The sequence below is a fragment of the Elephas maximus genome, chromosome 13, assembly GCF_024166365.1.
Source record: "Elephas maximus indicus isolate mEleMax1 chromosome 13, mEleMax1 primary haplotype, whole genome shotgun sequence".
Classification (NCBI taxonomy): Eukaryota; Metazoa; Chordata; class Mammalia; order Proboscidea; family Elephantidae; genus Elephas; species Elephas maximus.
Genome location: NC_064831.1, coordinates 47,711,955 through 47,738,122, shown reverse-complemented (window position 1 = coordinate 47,738,122; position 26,168 = coordinate 47,711,955). Strand labels below are relative to the sequence as shown.

Genomic DNA, 26,168 nt, shown 5'->3' with positions numbered 1-26,168 from the left:
TGATTTTGTTTTCTTCTTAAATGTTTTTATATTTTCCAGATTTTCTCAAAAGAGTATATAGTTAAAATGATAAGAAATTAAATATTAAATAAAAAAAAGCATTGACTGCTTGTGTTGTACAATGTCCACTGTAGTTCACTTGTCAGCATCTGCTTAACTCGACTGATTGGTCTGAACCAACCACGGTTGTCCCATTCCTTGCCAGTGACACGCGTGGGACTGGGTGAGTGATCCAGTCCTGGCCAATGAGATGTGAGGAGAAGTCTATTGGGGACCTCTAGAAAGTAACACAGAGAGGGATGGCCTCTTAGCTTCCTCCAGACACTGTCACATTTTCAGATGATGTCACTCGCCTGAGGCTGAATGAGGAAAGGGCCAAGGGAAACTCAAGACAAGTGGGAATGAACCTGGGAAGTGCCTGCCTGGAGCCCACCTACCCCTAGGCTGATGTGCCCACTTGAGATAAAGGTCTCTTCTGATTAAGTCAGTTTGAGTTAGCTTTTCCGTTACTGGCTGCCAAAATCATTCAAATGTGTGCAGTTTACTTTGGGGTGTCCAATGTAATAAGTGAAACCACTTAAGAACTTCTGCTCCATACACAGAGGAAGGAAGTCATTGGTCTCCGAGTATAGGTACTTAGTATTGTCCATCCCACAGAAGTTCAACCTATATCTCACTGCAGAATGACAATGACTTTTAACATTGCCATGAAGGTATGTAGAGACACTTCCACCCAAAATGGTAACGCCAAGGAATCTTTCCAAATGCCTTGTTATATTCACATCAGTGCTGTCAAACCCACCCTCTTACATGCTACAAAAAGAGGAGAAACTAGAAAGTGGTCCTTAAATGGCTCACGTCTTTGATGTAGTTCATCTCTTCCTTCAGCTGATTGGTGGACCAGCCGTACACCACCATTTCCTTCTGCTGATTTTGATCTGATCTTCGCACCACACCGTACACCACACCCTGGGGAAGTTTCCTGGGAGCTTCTCCATTGCCTAGGTGAGAAGGCTAAAAAAGGGCAGAAAAAGACAAAGGGAATAATGACCCTTTAAAACAAACAAACAAAAAAAGCCAAACCCATTGCCATCGAGTCAATTCCGACTCATAGCGACCTTACAGGACAGTGTAGACCTGCCCCATAGAGTTTCCAAGGAGCGCCTGGCGGATTCCAACTGCTGACCTCTTAGTGAGCAGCCGTAGCACTTAACCACTACGCCACCAGGGTTTCCAAAACAGAGCGTAACCACAAATGCCCCGGCAGAGCAACCTGGCAAATGATCTGCCTCTCAAGTCATTACCAGGACCGATACCAGTTGCCCTCAAGTCAATTTGACCCTGTGTGTGTTAGTGTAGAACTGTGCACCACAGGGTTTTCAGTGGCTGATTTTTCAGAAGTAGATCACCAGGCCTTTCTTCCGAGGCACCTCTGGGTAGACTCGAACCTCCAACCTCTAACCTTCTGTTAGCTGCCACAGGCGTTAACCATTGCACGACCCAGGGATTCCTAATGACTCTTCAGCCCCATGTGAACAGTTTTAACAAATGGGCCCACCCTGTGAGGTTATGCATTTGTGCCCAGCACAGGGGTGCCTGGCAGCAGGGAGCGAGGGGGCAGATATCTACTCTCCAAGTCCCATCTGGCATGGGCTTGGCCTGCCTTTACCCTGGAGAACACGCACCTTTCTCTAATTTGTCCCAAGGCCCCATCCACTCCATACTAGCACATACGCAGGGCTAGATCTTTCCAGAGGGGACATCTTTTTCTAATTCTTACAAAGGCGCCAGATGGCTTTGTGGTATCCCTGATAACAAAAACAAGTGTCTGAAATCTCACATTTTTGTTAATTCTGTCTTCCCCCTTGGGTCTGTTCTCCTGTATGTTTTCAACTCCATCACTACATATGTTGTATGAAATACATGAGGTTGGGGAAGAAAGTAAGGTGTCCTGGTAGCGTAGTGGTTAAGAGCCCAGCTGCTAACCGAAAGGTTGGCAGTTCAAACCCACCAGCTGCTTGCCGGGCAAAAGATGTCAGTTTGCTTCTGTAAAGATTTACAGCCTTGGAAACCTTATGGGGCAGCTCTGCTCTGTCCTACGCAGTCACTATAAGTTGGAATAGACTCAACAGCAGTGGGTTTGGTTTTCGGTGGGAGAAGACTGCTGGCTGCCATCTGGCAGCCAAACTGTCCTCTGAGTGAAGGCTGACTCTGGGGTTGAAGTGAGGTGGGATACCGCACAGCCTGTTGTAACCATTCCAAAAGAATCTCCCTGATCCTGCTGGTGGATCCTTAATCCCTTCAATTAAAACACTGATCATTGTTGAAATGCAAACACCCCTGGGAAGGAGTACCACATCGAAGTTTGAACACGCCTCTGTAGAATGAAGGCTCAGGAAGCAGGAGAAAGAGAACTCAGATTGACCGAACATCTACTATGAGCTAGAAAGGTTCCTCAGCATGTTTAATCTTTATAACTATGTTAACCCGATAAGAACCCTTTGGCATCAAGTCAATCCCGACTCATAGCGACCCTAAAGCACAGAGTAGAACTGCCCCATAGGGTTTCCAAGGGGCGCCTGGTAGATTCCAACTGCCGACCTTTTGGTTAGCAGCCGAGCTCTTAACCACTGTGCCACCAGGATATCCTACAACTACTCTATAACATAGTAATTGTCTCCATAGCTGAGAAAGCTGAACTTCAGAGAGCTTAAGTAACTTGCCTGTGGTCAAACACCTAGATTCCAGTCCAGGTCTGTCCGACTCTGAGTCCGCTTCTCCATACTGCAGGCTTTGTTAGATGTAGGGGCACAGAGTGGGGGGCTTCATAACATGGAAGGGACCAAACCAAAAACCAAACCCACTGCCATCGAGTCGATTCCGACTCATAGCGACCCTACAGGACAGAGTAGAACTGCCCCATAGAGCTTCTAAGGAGCACGTGGTGGATTTCAACTGCTGACTTTTGGTTGGCAGCCTGAGCTCTTAACCGCTACGTCATCGGGGTTTCCCTGGAAGGGACAGAGGCCAAGGAAAAAAAATCAAGACCAAGAGCTGAGCCTTCATAGACAACTGCCCTGCTCCTAGTTTTCACCGGGGCTGACCCTGGTGCCTGGACAAGGCCACAGCACAGAAGCTGGGATTCCAAGATGGCAACTCTGCTCTCCTGCTGACCTGTAAACCACTTTGCATAGATTCTTTCCATGCACCCACAATATTTTTGACATACAAAACCGTAATTTGCATTTTTTAATCATTCATTGAGTCAGAACAATAAGTACTTTATGATTCCATTCATTCAAAAGTTGTAAAAGCAAAAAAAAAAGAGTCCAGAAAGATACATGAGAAATTACTAATGGCGCCCCGTAAGGAAAGGACCGTGAAATGGACAGAGGTGCTGACAACGGGCATGGCCTTCACTTTTTCTTTATACCCTTATGTATTATTTTTGGTTTTACAATAAAAACTTTTTAAGACTTAATGAAACATCTATTGTTTCCCACCCTTCAGCACATCTCTGGGAAGAAATGGGGTGTGAGAGGCTCTGGCATTTTGTATTCCAATAAATGCTTCCACTTGAGTCCCTTATATTTGGGTCCCACACACTACCCTGAAAATGCAGGTGTTAAGTTAAGGTGACCAGGCTGTTAAATGGTTCTCTGTGGAGTGACAGGCTGGGGTTAAGAGTCCCTGAAGTACTTAGCATATAATTAGGAAGAGGAAAAGCTCTAATGAAATCCCCACATTCCAGGAAACAAAAAAGCCTGCTCTTTCAGTCTCCAACTCCACCCAGTTCCTGAAAAACAAGCTGGTGACCACACACAGCTTTGGTAAAGTGCATTTCTGCAAAGCAAAGGCTTTCACAGTTGGGTGAGTTTGCAGGAAACCCCCTCAGGTGACTGGATTAAGAGAACTCTGCATCAGGGCCAGCACCGCCTGAGGAGGCAAAGACCACCGCCAATGGGGGAAAATACAAACAACCTGAAGGCAGGGTCTGTGATACTGCACTAGATGACCTATGCACCTAGAAAGATGTCTAAGACGCATAAAGTGTAAAATAGTAAATTTCATATTTGCTTTATTGTTCTGGAAACCCTGGTGGCATAGTGGTTAAGCGCAACAGCTGCTAACCAAAAGGTCCGCAGTTTGAATCCACCAGGCGCTCCTTGGAAACCTATGGGGCAGTTCTACTCTGTGCTATAGGGTCACTATGAGTTGGAATTGACTTGATGGGAATGGGTTTGGGTTTTTTTTTTTTTTTTTTATTGTTTTAAAGTGTGACTGCAAAACATCTAGACGGATGAAATGAAAACCATTCGTGGCAATTTCCTCAGTAGAAGGGTATTTTGCTTTTTCTTTTATGTTCTATTATACTCTTTGAATCTGTTTTTGGCAAAAAAAAAAAAAAGCATTATTTTTGAATTAATAATTTTTATTTTAATTTTCAAAAAAAATTATTGAAATGTCAGGGTCAAAATGAAAGGCCCACAGGAAAGGGTCTGGTGGCAGGACTCTGCTCAGACACAGGCCAATCACTCCACCAGGAGAGAACTCCGAGCCAGCTTACATTGCTGCTGGGCTACGACAGGTCAGGAAACGCACGTTTATGAAGAAAGAGCAGGAGAAAGACACTTTCTGTCTAGCCATTTTACTAACAGTATTTTCTTTCATTCTCACAATAACCCTACCGTGTAAGTGTTATTAGTTCTTTCAAGGGGGCAGGATTCAAACAAATGCTTGTCTATGTCTTTACAAATTTAAGTTCTTTGCTTGACCACAATGCCTCCAAATAGTTAACGGTCAAAAGCAGAACTGGACCGCACATCTCTATGTGGCAGCCCAGAGCTTCAAAGGTAGGGAAGCCAGAGCCTCAAGGGTAGGGAAGCTAGAGCCTGGCCTTCAGGTCCTGGGTCTATTTGGAAGAGATGGGCCAGGATACGAGGCTCTTCTCCAGTCTGGGTCCACTGCCCCCTTCATCCAGACCAGCCTCATTACTCCTTCCTGTTCCTTTAGTGGCCGACCTCCTTCTTGCCTCAGGGCATTTACACATGTTGTTCCCTCTGTCTGTTCTGCTCACTGTTGTCATTGAGTGGATTCTGAGGCATAGTGACCCTAGAGGACACAGTAGAACTGCTCCATAGGGTTTTCAAGGAGCGGCTGCTGGATTCCAACTGCCGACCTTCTGGCTATCAGCCGAGCTCTTAACCACTGCACCACCAGGGCTCTGCACTGCTCACACTTCAGCTCAAATATCCTTCCCTCAAGGAAGCCTTCACTGACTCTTCAGACACTCCCCATGGCAACCACCACAGCCATACCAAGGGATTATTAGTGTCATCACGTACGTAAGGCCTGCCTCCTTGTAAGCTCCAAGAAGTCTAGGGCCATGTTTGTCTTCTTTGCCACTACAATTCCCAATATCTAACAGTGATTGACATGCAGTGGCCCAAAAAAAAACCAAACCCAGTGCCGTCGAGTAGATTCCAACTCATAGCGACCCTATAGGACAGAGTAGAACTGCCCCATAGAGTTTCCAAGGAGCGCCTGGCGGATTTGAACCACTGACCCTTTGGTTAGCAGCCGTAGCACTTAACCACTACGCCACCAGGGTTTCCACATGCAATGGGGTCCTCAATAAATATTTGCAGAATGAATTAGGGCCTTTAGAAGTTGGAAGAGGTTTTGGGGAATTGCCCAGAGGATGTTAAATATGGTCTCACTGAAGGCAACACCCTTTATCCCTCTGAGATAGAGGGGCTGGTAGCTTATGTTTGCCACACTATTGCCTATTTGGAGGACAAGACATCACAAAGTGTATACCCAGATTAAAACAATGGACACTATACCTATTAAAACTCCTGGTCATGAAGCAATACTAGGCAAAATCACCCTGAAAACAAAAGCCCCCAAAAACACATGGAATACAAGAAGGTTATCATCAAAGAAGTCAAAAGGAAACATCAGAAAAGGCATTCTACAATCCCTAGGTGGATTGACAGCTGGTTTAATCAGTAAAAGACAGACTTTCTCAAGCCCGCCCCTGTGATCTACTCCCACTTTAATATTCACCTGTAGGCTCACATGTTGGCCATTTTCCCTAGAGAGATGTTTAGCAGCAAGGGTCTTAGAAAGAAGGAGAAACTATAGAAAAGCAACTCAGTCTGAGTTCCTGTTGTAACATCTTTACTGCCATTGGAGAGTTGGGGTTAGTGAGGCCAGTGATAGGGGGCCATAATTTCCAGACCCTGTATCAAAATATGGAAACCCTGGTGGCGTAGTGGTTAAGTGCTATGACTGCTAACCAAAGGGTTGGCAGTTTGAATCCACCAGGCACTCCTTGGAAACTCTATGGGGCACTTCTGCTCTGTCCTATAGGGTCTCTATGAGTCGGAATCGACTCAACAGCACTGGGTTTGGTTTTTTGTTTGGTTTGGTATCAAAATAAGGAGGCCTGGTGGTGCAGTGGTTAAGAGTTCAGCTGCCAACCAAAGAGGTCAGCAGTTTGAATCCACCAGTCGTTCCTTGGAAACCCTATGGGGCAGTTCTACTCTGTCCTATAGTGTCACTCTGAGTTGGAATCGACTCGATGGCAACGGCTTTAACGGGTTATATCAAAATATATGATCTTACAATGCAATAAGCTCCACAAAGGCAAGGGCTTTATCTGCCTTTTTCACTGCCAAATTCCCAATCCTTAGCATAAACAGATACTCAGTAAGATGTTTTGATGGAAGGAAGACAGAATATTTGGAGTATTTGGTTATCCTAGCTACTTAGGATCAATCTGTAAAAAGGACAAGAATCCCTTGGTCAATAAGAGCTCTCAGGGAATTTGTAACAGCAGAAACACAGTCTGACATAAATCAAGCCAACATTGGTAGACGGCTACAGCCAGTCCCCAGGTCCAGAGGCCAGGACAGGCAGCTGGTCGCATGTCCAGGCTACATATACGGCTTGGATGTGCCCTAACGTGAACTGAATGATTTGCAAATTAGAAAGCAAGTTATTTTCCCAAAATTTCTTGCTCTGGACCTCTAGGGCAGCACTGACCCAAGATGGCTAGGAGCTGACCACGCTGGCATTCTGTCTGTCCTGCAGGCAGAGAAGTCTGTCCTTTTCAGGAACGTGCTCTGGCCTGTCTGACCTGCATTTCCATCTTAGCAAAGCACTGGATCCCATCATTACTCATAGTTAACTTTGCTTTGCCTTCTTGTGGCCAACACGAACATTACAGCTGCCTTAGTTATCTAGTGCTGCCATAACAGAAATACCACAAGTGAATGACTTTAACAAAGAGAAACTTCTTTTCTCACAGTCTAGTAGGCTAGAAGTCCAAATTCAGGGTGTCAGCTCCAGGGGAAGGCCTTCTCTTTCCTTGGGCTCTGGAAGAAAGTCCCTGTCATCAACCTTCCCCTGGACTAGGAGCTTCTCTGCACAGGAACCCCACGTCCAAAAGATGTGCTCTGCTCCTGGCACTGCTTTCTTGGTGGTATGAGGTCCCAAATTCTCTGCTTGCTTCCCTTTCCTTTCATCTTCTGTAAGATAAAAGGTGGCACAGGCCACACCCCAGGGAAACTCCCTTTACATTGGATCAGGGATGTAACCTGAGCAATGGTGTTATAGCCCACCCTAATCCTCTTTAACCACAGGCCGAGATTATGATTTATAACACATAAGAAAATCACAAAATGGAGGACAACCACACAATACTAGGAATCATGGCCTAACCACGTTGACACATATTTTGGGAGACACAATTCAATCCATTACAATAGCTGAGCCTGAGGGGCCTCTTCATAGCCTGGAGGAGGAACAGGGAGGGAATGAGCAGCCCATACTTTCAGAGAAACGGAAACCTTTCGCCTGTTATAACGTATTTGTTACTTCTGACTATCTCACAAGCTGAACAGAGACCATTTCCTGAATAAGCACATTCTCCAAAAAAAAAACCAACCACTTCCAGTGCTTAGAGATGAGAGGAAAAAGAAAAACTTCTGGCTAAGCAGGAATACCAAAGAGTGATAGTGCTAGTGATAGCACCTGATAGAGGCAACTTCTTGAAAATGTTACTTTACAGCTTCTCTGCCAACAGTGGAGCCCTGGTGGTACAGTGGTTAAGAGCTCAGGCTGCTAACCAAAAGGTCACCAGTTTGAATCCACCAGCTGCTCCTTGGAAGTCCTATGGGACAGTTCCACTCTGTCCTACAAGGTCACTGCTTAGGCCTAATGACCCCGGGGGAAAAAATCAGGGACTGTTTTTCTGGAGCCCAGTGGTATAGAACACACCCTGGGTAACCTTGACTGATAAAATGCAAACATCCTAAATAGACTTCCCCGAGAGGTGCCGTTGATGCACCCATGGCAACACGGCCCAGTCCGGCCCAACTTTAGGAGAGGCCCGATTTTGGAATCACACAGACCCAGGCTGGAACTGCAAACCCCCTGTGTGCTAGCTACAGGGTCCTGTGCAAACTATCAGCTTCACTGAGCTTCAGAGTCCTGACAGCAAATTGCAGATATTAAGACCGCCAACTTCTGAGGGCCATCCTAAGGAATGTCAGAAGTAATGTACAAATACCCAGTATGGGCTAGTGGCAAAGTGGTTACATGCTCCGTTGCTGAGAGAAATGTCAGTTTCAACCCCCCCAGTGGCTCCAGGGGAGAAAGACATGACGATCTCCTTCTGTAAAAATTACAACCCAGAAAACTCTATGGGGCGGTTCTACTCTGTCACAAGGGGTTGCTACGAGTCAAAATCAACTCAATGGGACCCAACAACAACATGCTGCTGGGCAAGCAAAGGACACTCAACAAAAAAAATGACAGATTTTTAATGCTGTCGCTGTTGTTAAGTACCGTCAGGTCAGATTCATAGTGACCCCACGTACTCACTAAACTCGACACATCTGTCTGAATGTTCTGTCTGTCCACCCACCTCTCTTTTTGGGTATTTTTGCTGTTCATCAAATTTGCTCTGACAGTGAAATGCTCATCCCCAAAACTGACACTGATTTCTCCTCATGGGAAGATAAAGTCTCAAAATATTAGAAAAATTGAAAAGAGGTACGTAGTCCAGTGGGTTTGTAAATAGTATTCCTGGCTCCTCCTCAGTGTCTAATAAGGTAGGGGTGGGGAGAGGCTGCTGAGGGCAGCCCTGACCCTACATTAAACCATGGTCACTACATTTTCACTGTTACCAACAATACTCCCACACGTATTTGTTAGAATTAAAAATTCCCAGCTAAAGAAATTTGACAACCACTGGCTTTGGCTAACTCTTCCACTTGCTAAATGAGGAAACTTACGCCCTGGGGACGACATGACTGGCCAACCCCTCCAGGGGCCCGTGAGGCAGCCGGGACAGAAGCGCAGGCTGTTATCTGTGAGGTGCACAGTCCTGCACACTGTCACCCAGGAGCTGAATCATGGAAGCACTCCCCCTCACCTGGCAACAGCCTGCGCTGTTGTGTAAACAGCCACGCCAGGCCACCCGTCAGCAGGCTTATTCACCCAGGGCCTTTAAAGGAAAACTCGTTGCCAGTAAAAGGGGTTATAAAACCTAATGGCTCCCGAAGCCAACTCTTCAGACATGGATTGGACTGGACAATGGGTTGGAGAGGGATGCTGGTGAGGAGTGAGCTGCTTGGATCAGGTGCACGCTTGAGACTATGTTGGCATCTCCTGCCTGGAGGGGAGATGAGAGGGTGAAGGGGGTTAGAAGCTGGCGAAAAGGACACAAGAAGAGAGAGTGGAGGGCAAGAGCGGGCTGTCTCATTAGGGGGAGAGTAATTGGGAGTGTGTAGCAAGGTGTATATGGGTTTTTGTGTGAGAGACTGACTCGATTTGTAAACTTTCACTTAAAACACAATAAAAATTATTAAAAAAAAAAAAACCTAATGGCAAGGGTTCCTTCCTTTTAGACACTTTATGGGGCTATGGAAGTTCCTGACTTTACACCCACCCCATTATCGGGGTTCTCAAAGAGAAACAGCTTCTTCAGAAACACAGGCCACCCAAGGATACCTACAATGCTGGGATGGAGGGATGCTAACAGCTATTCAATGCATCAAGAACCTTGTGAATTTGCAGAAGACTTCACCATCAGACAGACTCAGGATCAGCAGGGCCCAACGCACATGCAGCTCAAACAGGAGTGTCCAACGGGCATTTGATTGAAGATGATAAACCTGTAATAACTGATGTTGGCCCCACCTCTAAGACAGAGTGGCAGGTTGGACAGCCTGTAGATGGGAGGTAAACTTGTAGTAACCGGTGTTGGCCCACCTCTAAGAGAGAGTGGCAGGTTGGACAGCCTGTAGATGGGAGGAAATAATCCCCGAGGCACAGGGCAGTCAGGGAAGGTCCAAGGGAAGCAGGCCTTTAACTGAGACTTGAAGGATGGGGAGGACCAAGATACACTGAGAGACGGCCCTAAGAGGCTCCAGGCGTGGCTGGACCTTAGCAAGGGTTTTGAGGAGGAAGTAGACGTCATGTGTTTGGAGATAGGAACTGTACCTGTCCAGCAGAGCTGATAAACAGCAACAAAAACAAAAAACAAGGAGATATGGCTGAGTTAGCCTTACATGGGCTGAGTTTGGAGTAACGAGGTCACCCAAGAGGAAGTGACAAGCAGGGTCTGAGCGCTGCAACACATTAAACCCAGTGCCATCAAGTCGATTTCGACTCATAGAGACCCTATAGGACAGAGTAGAACTCCCCCATAGAGTTTCCAAGGAGCGCCTGGAGGATTTGAACTGCCGACCCTTTGGTTAGCAGCCATAGCATTTAACCACTACACCACCAGGGTTTCCTGGTGGTGCTATATTGTAGCAAAATGAAAATTCTGGTATTCTGGCGTTTATTTTCTGTATAACGAAATGCAGTTTCTATATTTTAAAGGAGGGGTACCATCATCTTCTTCTGCCACCTCTGACCTCATTTGCTGTTTCATCTCAGAGGCTGCCAGGGTCCAGATCTGAATCTCTAAGGAAGGTTGTTTGGGGAAGAAGGTTCTCATAAAAATAAGTTATCCTAGAGAAGGAGGGGTCAGGCGCTAAGAGAGAAGGGATTTGGCTCTGGAGGAAATAAGAGGGAAGGAGTAGCAGGAGTCTGCAGGGGGCGGCGGGGAGACTCCCAAGGAAGGGAGGAATGGGCCCAGACATTTGCCTCCCCATGGCCTCCCCTGTCCCTCCTCTAACCCCCATATGCCCCCCGAACATTCTCCTAACATTGTCTGCCCCATTTACAAGATGACTCCATCAGATTCATTTAACTCTTTGCAACCACGTGTGATTATGCCTATTTTACAGGTGAAAAAACTGAGCAGAGAAACCAGGTGTTTGGGGAGCTCGTCAGCAGAAAGCCAACTTGGGGCAGTTGGTATCTCCTGGAAGAAAAGGACTCAAAGAGTAGGGCCAAAGCATCAGCCTTAGGGGTAGGAAGCCCTCCCAAACACATCCCACGAACCCATGACTCAAACAAAAGGGCACTGATGGTTTTCTAATTGCCTCCAGGTGCTTCCTGCGACACACCTTCGTGGGGCTGGAAAATGTGCCATCTGCCATTCCCTCCATCATGAGTAATTGCTCTCCTCAATGACTGCGAGCAGCTGGGAGTGGCATCGGTGTGTGGCTGGTTGCCCTTAGCATCCCAGGTCCTCAACACACACTAAGCATCTTCTACAACTGTGTCGAAGAGCAAGGCCCCACCTTGCCCTCAGTCTGCTGCAGCTCTAAAGGGGCCCTGGAAATCCTTCGAGAAGTTTCCTTTCATCAGAAGCCAACCAGGCCCTTGGCATCTTCCTGCTTCCATGTGTGAGCCAGCATCAATCCTCTGACTTTGCACACAGCAGACCCCTCTCCAAAGTATCCAAAGTCATCTGAGTGGGGAGGGTCATCCAGAGTTCTAGGCATCTTGCAATTTGGGGGGCTACAATGTCCCAGGGAGGAGCAGCCACGTTAGAGGAGGCAGCCCCACAAGAGTCTTGTCCCTCGCTGGAGGCTGATCTCTGGCTGCCAATGAGTCATGCCCAGAAACCTGTCCAGGGCATGGTGTCAAAATCACCTAGACCAGCCTCCTAGTTACTACCAGTACCTTCAAGTGCTGTCACCACCCAAGGACTTCAGACCTGGGGAGACAGCCAGGCTCCGCCCTCCTCTCTACTAGAGTTCTTCTGTACTGAGTCACCAACGCACCTAGGCAGTACTCGGGCTGCACACCTGGTTCACCAGCATGCATACTCTACCACCGTGGTGTCTATGCCTGCTCCTTAGAGCCCTGAAGTTCTCAAGGCACCCGGGGAGGGGTAGAGGGGTGAAGGGAGAATGGAAGGACTCTGGCCCCCACCAGTGCTTCAGCCAGAGAAGAGCCACTTTTACCTGGCTTATGTATTAAAAAAAAAGGGCTCAGTATAATGTTTTGATTTAAAAAAAAAAAAAAAAGAGTGTCACATTGCTTTAAAAGGAGTTCCTGGGTGGGGCAAATGGTTAATGCACTCGGCCACTAACCAAAAGGCAAGAGGCTGAAGTCCACCCAGAGGCACCTCGGAAGACAGGCCCGGTGATCTACTTTCAAAAAATCATCCATTGAAAGCCCTATGAAACACAGTTCTACTGACACAGTGAGATTGCCATGAATCAAAGTCCACTCAACAGCCACCAGTGACTCTCCTGCAGCAGTGGAATGGCCTCCAGTGCCCCGCAGCATCTACCACGCACTTTCCACACCCAGAACCCTTCACAGATACCTCCCCTGGCATGTAGCCTGGCACAAACGCTGACCTCCATCTCCAACTCTGACTGACCAAACTCCTCACATCCTCTCCTGAGTGTACAGGGACAGCCACCAAGTCCCTTGTCCCATCACCTTCTCCGGCTTGAGCCCCTTCTTCAAAAAAGTACTCCTTCTGAATCCCCACGTTCTAAGCTGCCCATACGCCCCTGGACAAACCTGGGCCCAAGCCAAAAACCAAAACCCAGTGGTGTTGAGTCGATTCTGACTCATAGTGACCCTATAGGGCAGCGTAGAAATGACCCATAGCATTTCTGAGGAGCAGCTGGTGAATTTGAACTGCCAACCTTTTGGTTAACAGCCAAATGCTTAAGCCACCATGCCACCGGGGGTTTCTCTGACCAAGCCATCAGCTCTAAAAGGGACAGACAGAGGCAGAAGGGGGCCCCCCACAGCACCTGGGCCCCTCTTCCTGGTCATCAGCAGATTCCAGTGGCTGAGCACAACCACTCCCTCCCCCATCGTCTGAGCTTTTAACCCCAAACTTTTTCTTTTGAGAATGGTCAAAGCTACAGAGAATCCGAAATAGTACGTGACCACAGTACCATTATCACAAGTAAGATTCAATAAAATTTAATATATGGTGCATATTCAAAATTTCTACAATTATCTCAATGTATCCCTTGAAGATCTTTTTTTTTAAACCAAGGTCTAATCATGGTTTACTCATCACATGCGGTATTAACTCTCTTCAGTCTCTTTCATTTACAACAGACTTTTTTTTTTTAATGGCACTGAATTTACTGAGCTTGGGCCAACTGTTTTGTAGAATGTTCCACATTTTGGATTTTTCTAATTGTTTACTTATTATTACATTCAGTTAAACAAGTTTGGCATGAATAGGTAACACCGTGTGTTTCTTCACTGTGTACCCCCAGAAGTCATATACTGTTAGGTTGTCACAAAACCAGTGATGTTAAATTAGATCGCTTGGTTGAAATAGTGACTGCCATGTTGCTCCACTGTAAAAGGCCCTTCTTCCTTTAGGATCGGTAGCAATCTGTGAGGTGACACTCTAAAACTACTCGGATGTCTTCCTCCACAACAACTTTTTACCAACTAGCTTTAGCATGAATTGATGAGGCTAGCTGGGGGCAGCGGTTTTTTATGTTTATCAGCTGGTGTTTTCTTTCTCTTTCTCTCTCACTGTATAAAAAAAAACTTGTGGATTATTTTTCTTTCGTTGTGTCATAACAATTACTCTCATTACTCCTTTTAATGTTCAAATCATTCCAATTTTGGCCAGTAAAAGCCACCTTCTGAGTCCTTCTGATGTGACTCCATTCATCCTTGAGTGCTACCTTGTTTCCCAGCTCAGCAAGATGTCCCAGACTCACCTTCTGCCTCCCCTGCTCCAACCTGGAATGAGCCATTTTCTGGGATCCCTTTGGTGGAACTCACCCTCACTTTTTACACAGAGAAGCAGCTTTACATTCTCCGCCTTCTACCAGCCACTGCTCCACTTTCCTCCCTCCCTACCTCCCTTCCCGGTCATTCAGTTCATCATTTGCATCAGCACAGGTAGCTCTTTGTCCCAGGTAGAAAGTGGGGAGAAGAGCAAGAGGAAGGAAGTAGAGACAAAGATGTGCATTCAAACGAGGCGCATTAGTTATCAGCCAATCACCAGCCAACGAGAAGCTTCATCTTTTATAGTTCGACACATTATTGGTTAACTCCTCATCAATGCTTATACTTCAAAAAGTCACTGTCGCAGGATTCCACTGATGTAATTTATATCATATCATTTTTTTATATTCATATAAAATATATGCTTACTTACCCCTGGCACTCCTATCCCTTCTCTTGCTTTACTTGTCTCTACTTACCACTGTCAGAAACACTGTAAAATGTCCTTATTTATTTTGTTTATTTTCATTCTCCTCCCACTGGAACGTAAGCTCTATGAATGGCAAGGAGTTTTTGTTTTGTTTTGTTTCCAACTCTGCTCCCTACTGTACTCCCGGGGACCAAAACAGAGCTTGGAATATAGCCGGTGTCCCATAGCTGCGGCGAACGAGTGGAAAGCCGGCCCAGGACCACGGCCGAGAGGTAGACAGGTTTCCATGTATCCTGTGAGGCTCCCCTTCAGTGTCACCTTCCACACGGTCAGGCATTCTCCCCTCTGTGCCCCTAGATCCCATCTTACATCTCTGGATCCTAACACTTGATTTGTCACATCATCATTTATTTATACATTTATCTCAACTGAAAAACTGTGAGCTCCCCGATGGCCAGGACAAGGTCAGATTTATCTCCATTTAGCACATCAACTGGCACAAAAATGCTTGCTGACCTCCTCCTCCCTTCAGCTGAGTCCCTTCTCCCCCACCACAGCCACCTGCTTAAGCTGTTCCTTCCCAGGCAGCCTGGTCTCTGTGGGAGCTGGGCTTCCTGCGGAGGAGAAAGGCTCTGGCCCCCTAGGCAGCTCACAATGGGTCCTTTGACTCAACCGGACTGGGCTGTTTCAGGAAAAAATACCCTCCCTGCCACAGCACCTGTCACCAAAGCCAGTATCCCTACATGCTTCGGGGCAACACAGAGTCACAGTGTTCACCAAGAAAGCAGCACAGGGGTGTGAGGTGGCAGAGCCTACTGGGAGGACAGTGGGACTCTGGGAAGAGGTGAGATGAGGTGGGTCAGTCCAAAAGGCCTTTCATCAGTAGAGCTGCTGACATTCAGACTCTGAATAGCCTGGACCAGGGGCTGAAGGGGGCAGGGCTGGAAGACAACACGAGGATTAGAAGCTGCCATAGCTATGCTTCAGAGACGACTTACCTGCTCTTTCCTTTCCATCTTCTTTTCACCTTGCTCAAAAGCTGGACTCTCAGGGGGTACGGTCAGCCGTAGTCTACAGACATTGGCCTACGAGAGACAGTGGAGAGAGGCCTAGTTATTAACCAGTGTTGAGCTAGTGACCTTGGGCAAGTTACCTAGCTTCTCAGAGCCTGTTTTCCCCACTTAGCAATGCGGATAACTGAACCAATCCCACAGGGGACTGTGAGGATAACCCCAGCCTTTGCCTAACCCATCAGAGGTACTCACCACCCTGCTGCTCAAAACAAGGAAACTATTGAATACGTTCATATGCTTCAAGCGTATTTTTTAATGGCCCAGGTTCCATAACAGTATGTACAGAATTATCTCATTTCACATGTTTATCCCAAAATAAGTTTAGGGGGCTAGAGGTCAAAATACACACAGTGGTTGTTAAGGGCTGAATTGTGTCCCCGAAAAAGATATGTTGAAGCCCTAACCCGCAGTGCCTGTGGCTGGGAAACTGTTCAGAAACAGGGTCTTTAAAGATGTTCTTAGTTCACAGGAGGTCATACCTGAGTAAGGTGGGCCCTGACCCAATATGACTGGTGTCCTTACAAAAAGAGGGGCAGGAACACAGAGGGACACCAAGGGCAGACGGCCAGGTGAAGACTGGGGCAGAGACTGGAGTGATGCACCCACAAGCCAAGGGTTGGACCACCAGAAGCTGGGGGAGAGGCAAGGAAGGCTCTTCCCTGAGGCCTGTGGAGAGCATGGCCCTGCTGACCCCTGGATTCGGACTCCTAGCCCACAGAACTGTGAGACAACAAGTTTCTGTTGTTTTAAGCCACCCACTTTGTGGTACTTTGTTAAGAAGGACCTGGGAAACAAAGGAGGAGCCCTGCTGACAATGGTGATGGTGACGTGCTCGGCTGCTAACCGAAAGGTTGGTTGCTCCACAAGAGAAAAGTCCTGGTGATCTGCTCCCATAAAGATTACAGCCTAGAAACCCTATGAGGCAGTTCTACTCTGTCCTATAGGGTCACTGTGAGTCGAGGTTGGCTCGAGGACACACACCCACCACAGGAGACAAATACAGTGGTTATCTGTAAATGGTAAGATTTCAAGTGACTGGGGTAGGGGGTGCTTTTTGCATGACTATAGCTTTAATTAGGAAAGCCTGGTAGCATAGTGGTTAAGAGCTACAGCTGCTAACCAAGAGGTCAGCAGTTTGAATCCACCAGGCGCTCCTTGGAAACTGTATGGGGCAGTTCTACTCTGTCCTGTAGGGTCGCTATGAGTCGAAATCGACTTGACGGCAACGGGTTTGGTTTTTGGTTTAGTATCTTTAATTTTTCTATAATAGTCATGGGCACGTTTAATTACATGATTTCCTTCTCCAGGTACTTGTCCCTCCAGATAACATGTCCAAAGTACATGAGATTAACTCTTGCCATTCTCACTTTTAAGGAGCGTTCTAGCTGTACTTCTTCCAAGGCAGATTTGTTCGTTCTTCTGGAAGCCCATGGTATATTCAATACTCCTCGCCAAGACCATAATTCAAAGGTGGTCAACTCTTCTTCGGTCTTCCTTAGTCATTGTCCAGCTTTTGCATGCATATGAAGTGACTTGAAAATACCATGGTGTGGGTCAGGCACACCTTAGTCTTTAAAGTGACATCTTTGCTTTTTAACACTTTAAAGAGATCTCTTGCAGCAGATTTGCCCAATGCAGGATCAGAGTCCTTCCTAAGTAGATCACTAAATGTACTGTCATGTGAAAAAAGGCAAGTTGCAGAGCAAATATTAGACTAATCCCATTTTTGTTTTTGAGATACACCCTGGTCATTTGTGTAGATTTAGGAGGAAAAATGTGTGTAAGGAAACACAACCAACTGTTGATGGTGGTTATTTCTGGAAAGTGGGATGGGAAGGGATTTTTTGTTTCTGACTTTATAAATTTTGGTGTTGTTTACAACAGCTCCAGGTGTGTGTGTAAGTTTTTTTTTTTTTAACTTTTATTGAGCTTCAAGTGAACGTTTACAAATCAAGTCAGACTGTCACATATAAGTTTATATACACCTTACTCCATACTCCCACTTGCTCTCCCGCTAATGAGTTAGCCCTTCCAGTCTCTCCTTTCATGACAATTTTGCCAGCTTCCAACTCTCTCTATCCTCCCATCCCCCCTCCAGACAGGAGATGCCAACACAGTCTCAAGTGCCCACCTGATATAATTAGCTCACTCTTCATCAGCATCTCTCTCCTACCCACTGTCCAGTCCCTTTCATGTCTGATGAGTTGTCTTTGGGAATGGTTCCTGTCCTGGGCCAACAGACGGTTTGGGGACCATGACCACCAGGATTCCTCTAGTCACAGTCAGACCATTAAGTATGGTCTTTTTGTGAGAATTTGGGGTCTGCATCCCACTGATCTCCTGCTCCTTCAGGGGTTCTCTGTTGTGCTCCCTGTCAGGGCAGTCATCACGTGTGTAAGTTTTTTAACCAAATTAATAGTAGTAGTCACAATTATAAAGATTACAGAGAGGGTGTGGAGGGGGGAGGAAGGAAGGGACGGATAGACAGACAGACAGACAGAGAGACACACACACACACACAACAGAGCAACAACAGCAATGGGAACACCTAATAGGTCTAGAAGGCGCTCTGAGCTCCATAACAAAAGCACTAAGGAATTCCTGAATCCATCCACTAGGTTGACCTGGCACAGTCCACCTCTCATCTTTCATTCGCCTTCAGGAATCTCACGGTGGAAAATTTGCCACCAAGTTAGATCAAGGCAGTGATGCTTATCTCTCTGAGAATTTTGTGATGCTGACCTCCACAGTTCCCTGGAACTCAGATATGCAATACCCAGAGCTGCCCCACACTGGGCAGTACCTCAAAGGCAGGTAGGGTACCTGATCTCCAGGGCTTCCCACAGCAGTTAGCTCGGCCCTTGTTTTCCAAGCACTGAAAAGACAGAATCATTCTGACCCTGGTCACCACTGCTACTGGACCAGCGTCCCTGGATGCAAACATCTCTTGCAGTGGATCAAAAGCAGGCAGCTGGACAAGGCATATTTCATTACTCAATTATATGAGCATCCACTTCTCAGAAAATACTTTCAGGGGCTGTGAGGTCACCAAAATGAAAAAGAAATGGCCCTGCCCCCGAGGAGTTCATAATCCAGAAACACACGCGAATAGACTCCAGAACCCTTAGCCTAACCCACGAGGTACTGAGAGGCACAGTGAACGTTCCTGTACTGCCTCTGACACTACTAACTACGCAATCTTTGGCCAGTTACTTAATCCCCAGTGCTGCAGCTGCCTTAGCTGTAAAACAGAGCTAATGATGAAACCGCTTGCCCTCGAGTCACTTCCTACCCATGGCAGCTCCATGTGTGTCAGAACAGAGCTGACCTCCGTAAGGTTTTAAGTGGCTGATTTTTCAGAAGAAGGTTAACAGGCCTTTTTCTTCCACGGCACCTCTGGGTGGACTTGAACCTCCAGCCTTTCAGTTAGAAGCTGAGTGCATTAGCTCTTTGCACCACCCAGAGTCGCTAGGCTAACAACACCATAGATACTGCAGAACAATCCTCTTAGGGCTGTTGTGAGGATTAAATGAGTTCATAACTTTAAAGGGGTTAGGACAGTTCCTGGCACACATTAAACACCTGGTAAGTGTTCTTTGGAGCCCTGATGGCACAGTGGTTAAGAGCTGTCTGCCAACCAAAACGTCAGCAGATCAAATCCACCAGGCACTCCTTGGAAACTCCACGGGGTAGTTCTACTCTATCCTATAGGGTCACTAGGGGTCGGAATCAACTTGATGGCAACAGGTTTGGGTTTTTTTTTTTTTTTTTTTGGTAAGTGTTCTTTATTACCATGGGAATGTAGGAAAACCAAACCCGTTGCCATCTCATTTCAAGAATTCAACTAACAATTATTGAACAGCTCCTATGTTCCACACACTACAAAATGGAAAAACCAAAAATCAAACCCATTGCTGTCGAGTCAAAATCGACTCATAGCGACCGTACAGGACAGAGGAGAACTACCCCATAGCGTTTTCAAAGAGCAGCTAGTGGATTTGAACTGCTGACCTTTTGGTTAGCAGCCAAGTTCTTAGCTACTGTGCCCCCAGGGCTCCACAAAACAGATGGAAGGGGGAAAAGGGGGAAGAGGTCAAGCAAGCTTTGTATCTTAATCACTTTTGCAACCCTTCAGTACCTGGCACAATATCAACACATAAGAAGTGCTTGCTCAGTAAAGGCCAGTGAGTGTATTTTTTTTTTATGGTGAACTAAAATAAAATACGGTAAGGAGACTGTACCTGAAACTCCCCAGAGTCCCACACTCTCTTCAAACCAAACCCCTTGGGAAGGACAGAAGGGAAGGGCAGACATTCAGGCCTCCTCCACAAGAAAATATACAATGAAGCCCTTGTCTGAAACTCATGGCACTCAGGGTCCCTTTGGGACCTCATTTCTGGTCCTTTTGTGGAGAGAGAGGGCCTGAATCTTTCACCCTCGAGGTACACTGGGCAGCTGCGTGCCATCACGCATTCAGCTTCAGGCACCAGGACTAACCCAAGGAAAAAGATCCACCTCAGACAACAGGGGTGGAGAAGATGACCCAGGGAGGTGATGAGGTTTGCTAATAAATTTACAAAGATGGATTTACCTAAGGAAATAAACCAAACACATTTACATTTTTTTCAGCCTACTCCACTGTGTGACTGTGCCAGCTCCACCTAACAACAGAAGGTGAGGTCCCAGGAGGTGTGGCCAGGACGCCAGGCACTCTGCTCTGCACAGGTATACGATCTTCAGAAGAGGAAAGCTAGGCTGCTTACGCAACAGGACACACCAGTCTGGATTAGGCCTCTTACCTCGGCTGGCCTGGTTATCTACATCAGGGTGGGGCAAACTTTTTCTGGAACAGGCCAGATAGTAAATATTTAGGTTTTGCAGGCCATTGTAAAAACCATTCTTAGCTCAAGGGCATACAAAAATTGGCTGAGTGCCAGATGTGACCCACAGGCAGCAGTCTGGTGAGCAGTACTCTGGAGTCCCACCTTCCTCCGTCAGGGCTGACTCAGAAGAAATTCACAGATGGGAGGATGGCAGCCTCTCCTTGTTCTCTCTGGCTCACTTCTGCACCAGGCACACGAACGTGCCCTCAAACGCCAAGATATCCAGAGAGAAAATGTACACAAGGATACCTGCGTGCCTGGGAGTATTGCTACCCCCCTCCCTAGCCCCACACCCTTGCCCTTCATCACAAGGCCAGAATGACCTTTCCGCAATACTGCCCAGGGGTGTCTGCATTCCCAGAAGGCTGTAAGTGGAGAACAATGCATGAAGTCCTGGCTCTTATCCTCAGCTTCAGGTTAGAACTGCCCCAGGAGGGGCCTAAAAAAATACTGACGCTATTCCCTACCCTCAGAGGTTCTTATTCAGTTGGTCTGGGGTAAGGCCTGGGCATGGGGACCCTGGGTGTTTCAGAAGGTTAAGTGCTCTATGACTGCTAGCCAACTATTCAAACTCATCCAGAGGCACCTCAGAAGACAGGCCTGGAGATCTGCTTCCTAAAGTTCACAGTCTTGAAAACCCTATGGAGCCGTTCTACTCTGCACACACGGGGTTGCCATGAGCTGGAATCAATTCCATGGCAACTAACAACAAGATATTTTAAGCTTCCAGTGATTCTGTGTAACCGGGGTTGAAAACCACTGACTTAGCAGAGGAGTGAAACTGTGCAACAGGATGAGATGGCTAGGATACATGGAACCCTACCAGAGCCGTCAGACTCCTCACCTGGGCCCATTTGTCCATCCATGTGTCCCGTTTCCTGCCCAGGTGGGTGTGAGGCCGATGGGCTGGCTTTATCCCAAGACATCTCTTCCTGTTTTCCCATTTGCCAATTGGATGTTAAGTGTGGCTTTTTAGGACCCTGGTGAAACTCCTCTTTTTCAGCACCTATTATACCAGGATGAAGGAGAGGGGCCCCTAAGCCCTCTCCCAGGTAATTTATCTAGGTGATACAAGCAATGACGGGGCACACAGGCCTGTGGAGAAATGCGGAAAAGAAGGGTTCAGGGCAGGAGTCCTGGAGGTGAAAGCACAAGTAAGGGCAAAGAGGTGAGAAACAGCATTGAAAGCTTGGGAAATGACAAGTCGTTTGGAATATCTATAAAGAGTTATGTGGAGAAACTCAAACCGTGGCCACAGAGTCAATTCTGACCTATAACCACCCTACAGGACAGGGCAGAACTGCCCCATAGGGTTTCCAAGGAGCACCTGGTAGATTCAAACTGCCGACCTTTCGGTTAGCAGCCATAGCACTTAACCACTGTGCCACAGGGGCTCCAAGGGCATAAGTGTCTTGGTAAATCCAGTTTCCCTAAGTGTCTCCAGAACTCAAGTCTGACGGTCCTATGTCTCAGCAAGACCAATGAACAAAAGTATGGAGGTTGAGACATTTTTTCTGAGCCTACAGCTGTCATTTTTAGTGGCACAGGCTTTTGGGCTAAGCCTGTCAGGGGCTGGCTCAGGAGGACCCTGGGGAAGAGCTGGTCTTTTCTAGGTACAGTGCCCTCCCACCCTCACCATCCTGGTAGTTGCTGCAGTCGCTTCCTTCCGCCATACTCCGAGGTCCCACAGCATCCTGTCTCCTCCTCACCATCCAGGGTGATACAGGCTGGTGTGCACAGATGTTCCCAGGTACTGAGAAAGGGAGGTGAACGAACGCCTGCCTGCCCCATTTATGGGGCAGCTGAGGAAACTTTCACTTAGGTCCTCTCAGGCAGAAACAGGACGTAGGAGCACCGTGCGCTGCCCATGGCATGATGACCGCAGGCCCGCTCCAGTTAGTAACAGAGGAAGCCTTTGCCAAATGGAAAGAAGTATCACCAAAGGCAGCCTGGGAGATAATCCTGCTACCCTTAAATGCCCTTTTTTTTTTTTTGGTATGTGCCACTGAGGGTCCACAGTACCAGTGACACCAGCCAACAATCTCTTACTATCAACAGAGTGCAGTGCTGGATTAAATCCTAGACAGGTCTATCATCCCACACCACCCTCGCTGAGCAACTTAACCCAAAATATTTGGCTGCATAAGGCAACACGTGCCTTCTCCCAAGGCACACACCCAGCCGCATACCTGACCTTTCCTTTCAAAGGCTCGTTCAGCAGGATGAAGTAGCATTTACAAAATTCCTTGCAAAATCATGAAGACATGTCATTACTTTTTTTAAATGTTTCCCCCTACCCCCCATCCCCACATCGCCCAAAGTCGTCATTCTGGAGATGGTTATTCTCCAGCCAATTTCTCTTCCTGCTGTTGCCATAGATAGAGCTATTTTTAGTGCACAACTGGTTTGCAGGCAGTAGACTTTATTTTTTTAATTTCACAATCTCTGCTGTTTGCATCCATAAATGCCTCTCAGAGCTTGGCCCATCGCCTGACAGAAATCACTCTCTCCGCCTTTTTTTTCCTTGAGCGATGATTTCAGATAAGAAGGAAGAACAAATCTTAGGCGCGGGTGGAACAGGGCTAACTGGTGGCAGTCTGGTCTGGCCACACCACCCTGTGAGCTCACTCAGAGAACTCCCTGCTCAGCATCAGCTGTCACCACCATTTCTGGTTGGCCTGACTGTCTGGCCTAGCTTGGCCTGTTTCCCCTACAGCACCTGATTTGGTAAGCTCTCTGGATGAAACAGAAATGTAATTTTCATGGCTAACATGCCACTGTTCAAGACTACCACCTGTCCAGCTTCGGAGAGGAAAGAGAGGGTGGCTCAGACTTTACTGACAACTTTCCAGAGCCCTTTTAATGATTACTTATTTGTCAACAATTTCATTTCCAAGGCATCCTGTTCTCATTTTTCTAAAAATAGGTGTTTTGCCTTAAAGCAGGTCCAATATGCCACCATCATACAGACTACATCACGTGTTCCATTTAGACGAATGATATTCCTTTCAGTGTCGCGATCACATCGATCCTCGTACACCGTTCTGCTCATCCTGCAAGACTAAATGCAAACGTTGCCCCCAGTGGGAGAGGCCTTCCTCAGGTGCCTCAGGAACCACCTTTCTTTTTAGCTTCCGCAGAACCTTGTCAACACCCTCCCCCAATGTAACAATCATCACTTTGTATGAGAATAACTGGAGACAAGGTCTGCCTCCACAGGTAGGATGGGCCCAATGGACCTGTGAGTCACCGAAGACCTATAAACGTTTTTAGCGAGTCAATCGAGGACAGATCGCAGACTCCTGCCGCGCCCACGCGCGCGCACGCAGTACCTGCGGCATTTGTGGATCACGGGCAGAATAGGACGCCTCAAAGCCGGGTTGAGCCCTAGAGCATCAAGATGTCTTCTCCCCAGAACAAGGACCAGTGTACTCGGCCAGTCCTGCCTGGTCTGACCCAGGCCCCTACAACTTCCAGTTCCAGAGCATTCCTGTCATCTTATTCCAAAGGCAAAGCCTTCCTGATAGTGTGTCCCACTATGCTGGACATCACACCCTTCATAGCTAAAGATATGCTCAAAAATAAATATTTGAGGGGAAAAAAAAAAAAATCCCCAGAAATGTTATCTGGTATACCAATCACATTTGTACCCACTCACAATATTGCTCTGGCCGCCCCGACCAGTTCTCACCTCTGGAGGGGGACTTGGAGAACTTCATGTAACTCATGTAATCAGGTCCCACACTTGACCCTGTGGTTGGAAAACCACTTAGACCTAATGTGGATCTGGCTTTATGAATCTAATGATTAGACAACTAGAGTTCTACCAACCTTAAGTGCCACACCATACATACACAGGAAGCAATCACTTAGCCCACACCCAAGAGTAAAACAATGCCTTTCTTCTAGAGCTAAAGAAAGATACCACATAAGGTAACTGCCAATCACTTGGTTAAAGTACCTAAAGACAAACAAGCATGTCTACCACTCTAGGAAATAGATAACAGTATCAAAGGGGGCTTGGGTTTGGATTCAACCATCTGTTTAGCTAACCCTAGGGAAAATAAGATGGGAGAAGTCTCATCCCAAGTAAAGGGGCACCATAGTAAGTATTGAATATCATGGTAAATGGATGAACTAAGCAGCCGCCAGCTAAGCCCCTGGCAGTGTGCTCCGATGTGCTGATCTTGGGAGAGACACAGAAAGTGAAAGCCGCATCCTGCAGGCCTTCGGCCTTTCTTTTACAGGGCATCCGGAGAGGGGAGAAAAGAAGCAACAAGGATTGCCGGGAAACAGTGCACTTCCAAAAGTGCAGCCTCCTTGGAGACAGTGCCTGGAGCTTCCCAGGCTGCTGCTGTGCTAATATTTACATCAGAAAGAAAGTGATGTCCATAAACCCAAGTCTCCCACAGCAGGGTTCCTGGGTGGCCCGGTTGCTGACCCGCTAGTTCGTAACGTGGCACCCACCTTGCTAGCCCAGAATCGGTATTGTCTGATCATCAGTGAACACAAATGCAAGAGGGAAAGTTTGCGCTTTAGATATATTTCAAGGTAGGGACACTGCAGAAATAAACGATCCCCAAGTCTCCCTTGCTTTTTAAACTTGGCTTGAGCGGGAGGCAGGAAGAAGAGGAAATCTCTGGGAATTCCAGAAAGTCTCCTAAGCCCTGTCCTGCGAGCCGGTGAGGCGGCCCTGGGGCGTCGAGGGAAAGGGTCACGGCCAGGGCTGGGACAAGCCTGGAGCGTTGTTCCCAGGGTGGCCCAGGACCGGCTCGCGCGCGTCCCCCACCCTACACTCCTACAGCGGGGGGCCTGGACTGGGAAGGAGGGGACAGAGCAGTGGCGGCTCCGGCCACAGCTACTCACCCTCCTGCTGGGCGCCCCGGGCGCTCCGGAGCCGCCCGCGAGCAGGGTGACGGTGGACGTGGAGCGCAGCATCCCGCGCAGCCTTCGGCGCTGGCGGTGCGGGCGCTGCTCCTGGCGGGCGCCGGATAAGCGCGCCGGGCGCCCTGAGCGGGGGCGGCGAGCGGCTCCAGCTGCGGACCAGCTGCGGCCGGGCGCCGGGGGCGGGCCAGGCCGGGGCGGAGCCGGGGGCGGGGGCCGAGCGCTCGCCCGACCTGTCCGGCTGCATTTTCTCCCCAGGGCTCAGCCCGGGCAAAGTTGAGCGCCGCTCTCTTCTCCGCGCTGCGCGCTCTCAGGGTCACCCCCAGGGTGGGAAGAAGCCCCGACACCCCAGGCGGCCTTGGGCACCGCCCCGGGGTCCCGCACTGTGGCCTGTGCAGTCGAAGTCCGCCTGCCAGTCAAACTCCTGGCTCGCTGCCCACCGGCCCATCCAGGCTTTGCTCCACTCAGGGACCACTGAGACCCTTGCCCCCTGTCATTCATTCCGTATTTACTGAGTGATGGCACACGTCGCTCCCCGCCGCCAACACAGTCGACCGGCCCCTGTCCTCGCGGGGCTGACGGTCCGACCGCACAGGGCAGGCAGCAGGGGCCGCACTGGGGTAGGGGAGTAGGGACCGTGAACAGTGGGGGCACACGAGCCGGCCTCGGGAGCCAGAAAAGGCCTCCCCAGAGGAGGTGATGACCAGACTAAGACCAGGGCGTCCAACCATTTCGTTCTGGTTCCGGTCTGAACCCCTGCTG

The 26,168-nt window shown here is 48.0% G+C and overlaps 1 protein-coding gene across 4 annotated transcripts in view; it reads right to left on the bottom strand.

Moving 5' to 3' along the window:
* MYZAP (myocardial zonula adherens protein) overlaps positions 1–25,571 on the bottom strand; it is a 93,323-nt gene extending 67,752 nt beyond the window's left edge. For all 4 annotated transcript variants that reach the window (XM_049905328.1, XM_049905327.1, XM_049905326.1 and 1 more), the window contains exons 1-3: positions 25,389–25,571; positions 15,565–15,651; positions 859–1,014 (exon numbers count right to left, since the gene is read on the bottom strand). In XM_049905328.1, coding sequence (XP_049761285.1) covers positions 859–1,014; positions 15,565–15,651; positions 25,389–25,460 — 315 coding nt within the window. In that variant the 5' untranslated portion in view covers positions 25,461–25,571. The remainder of the gene's footprint in view (positions 1–858; positions 1,015–15,564; positions 15,652–25,388) is intronic.
* Between the last annotated feature and the right edge of the window lie 597 nt (positions 25,572–26,168).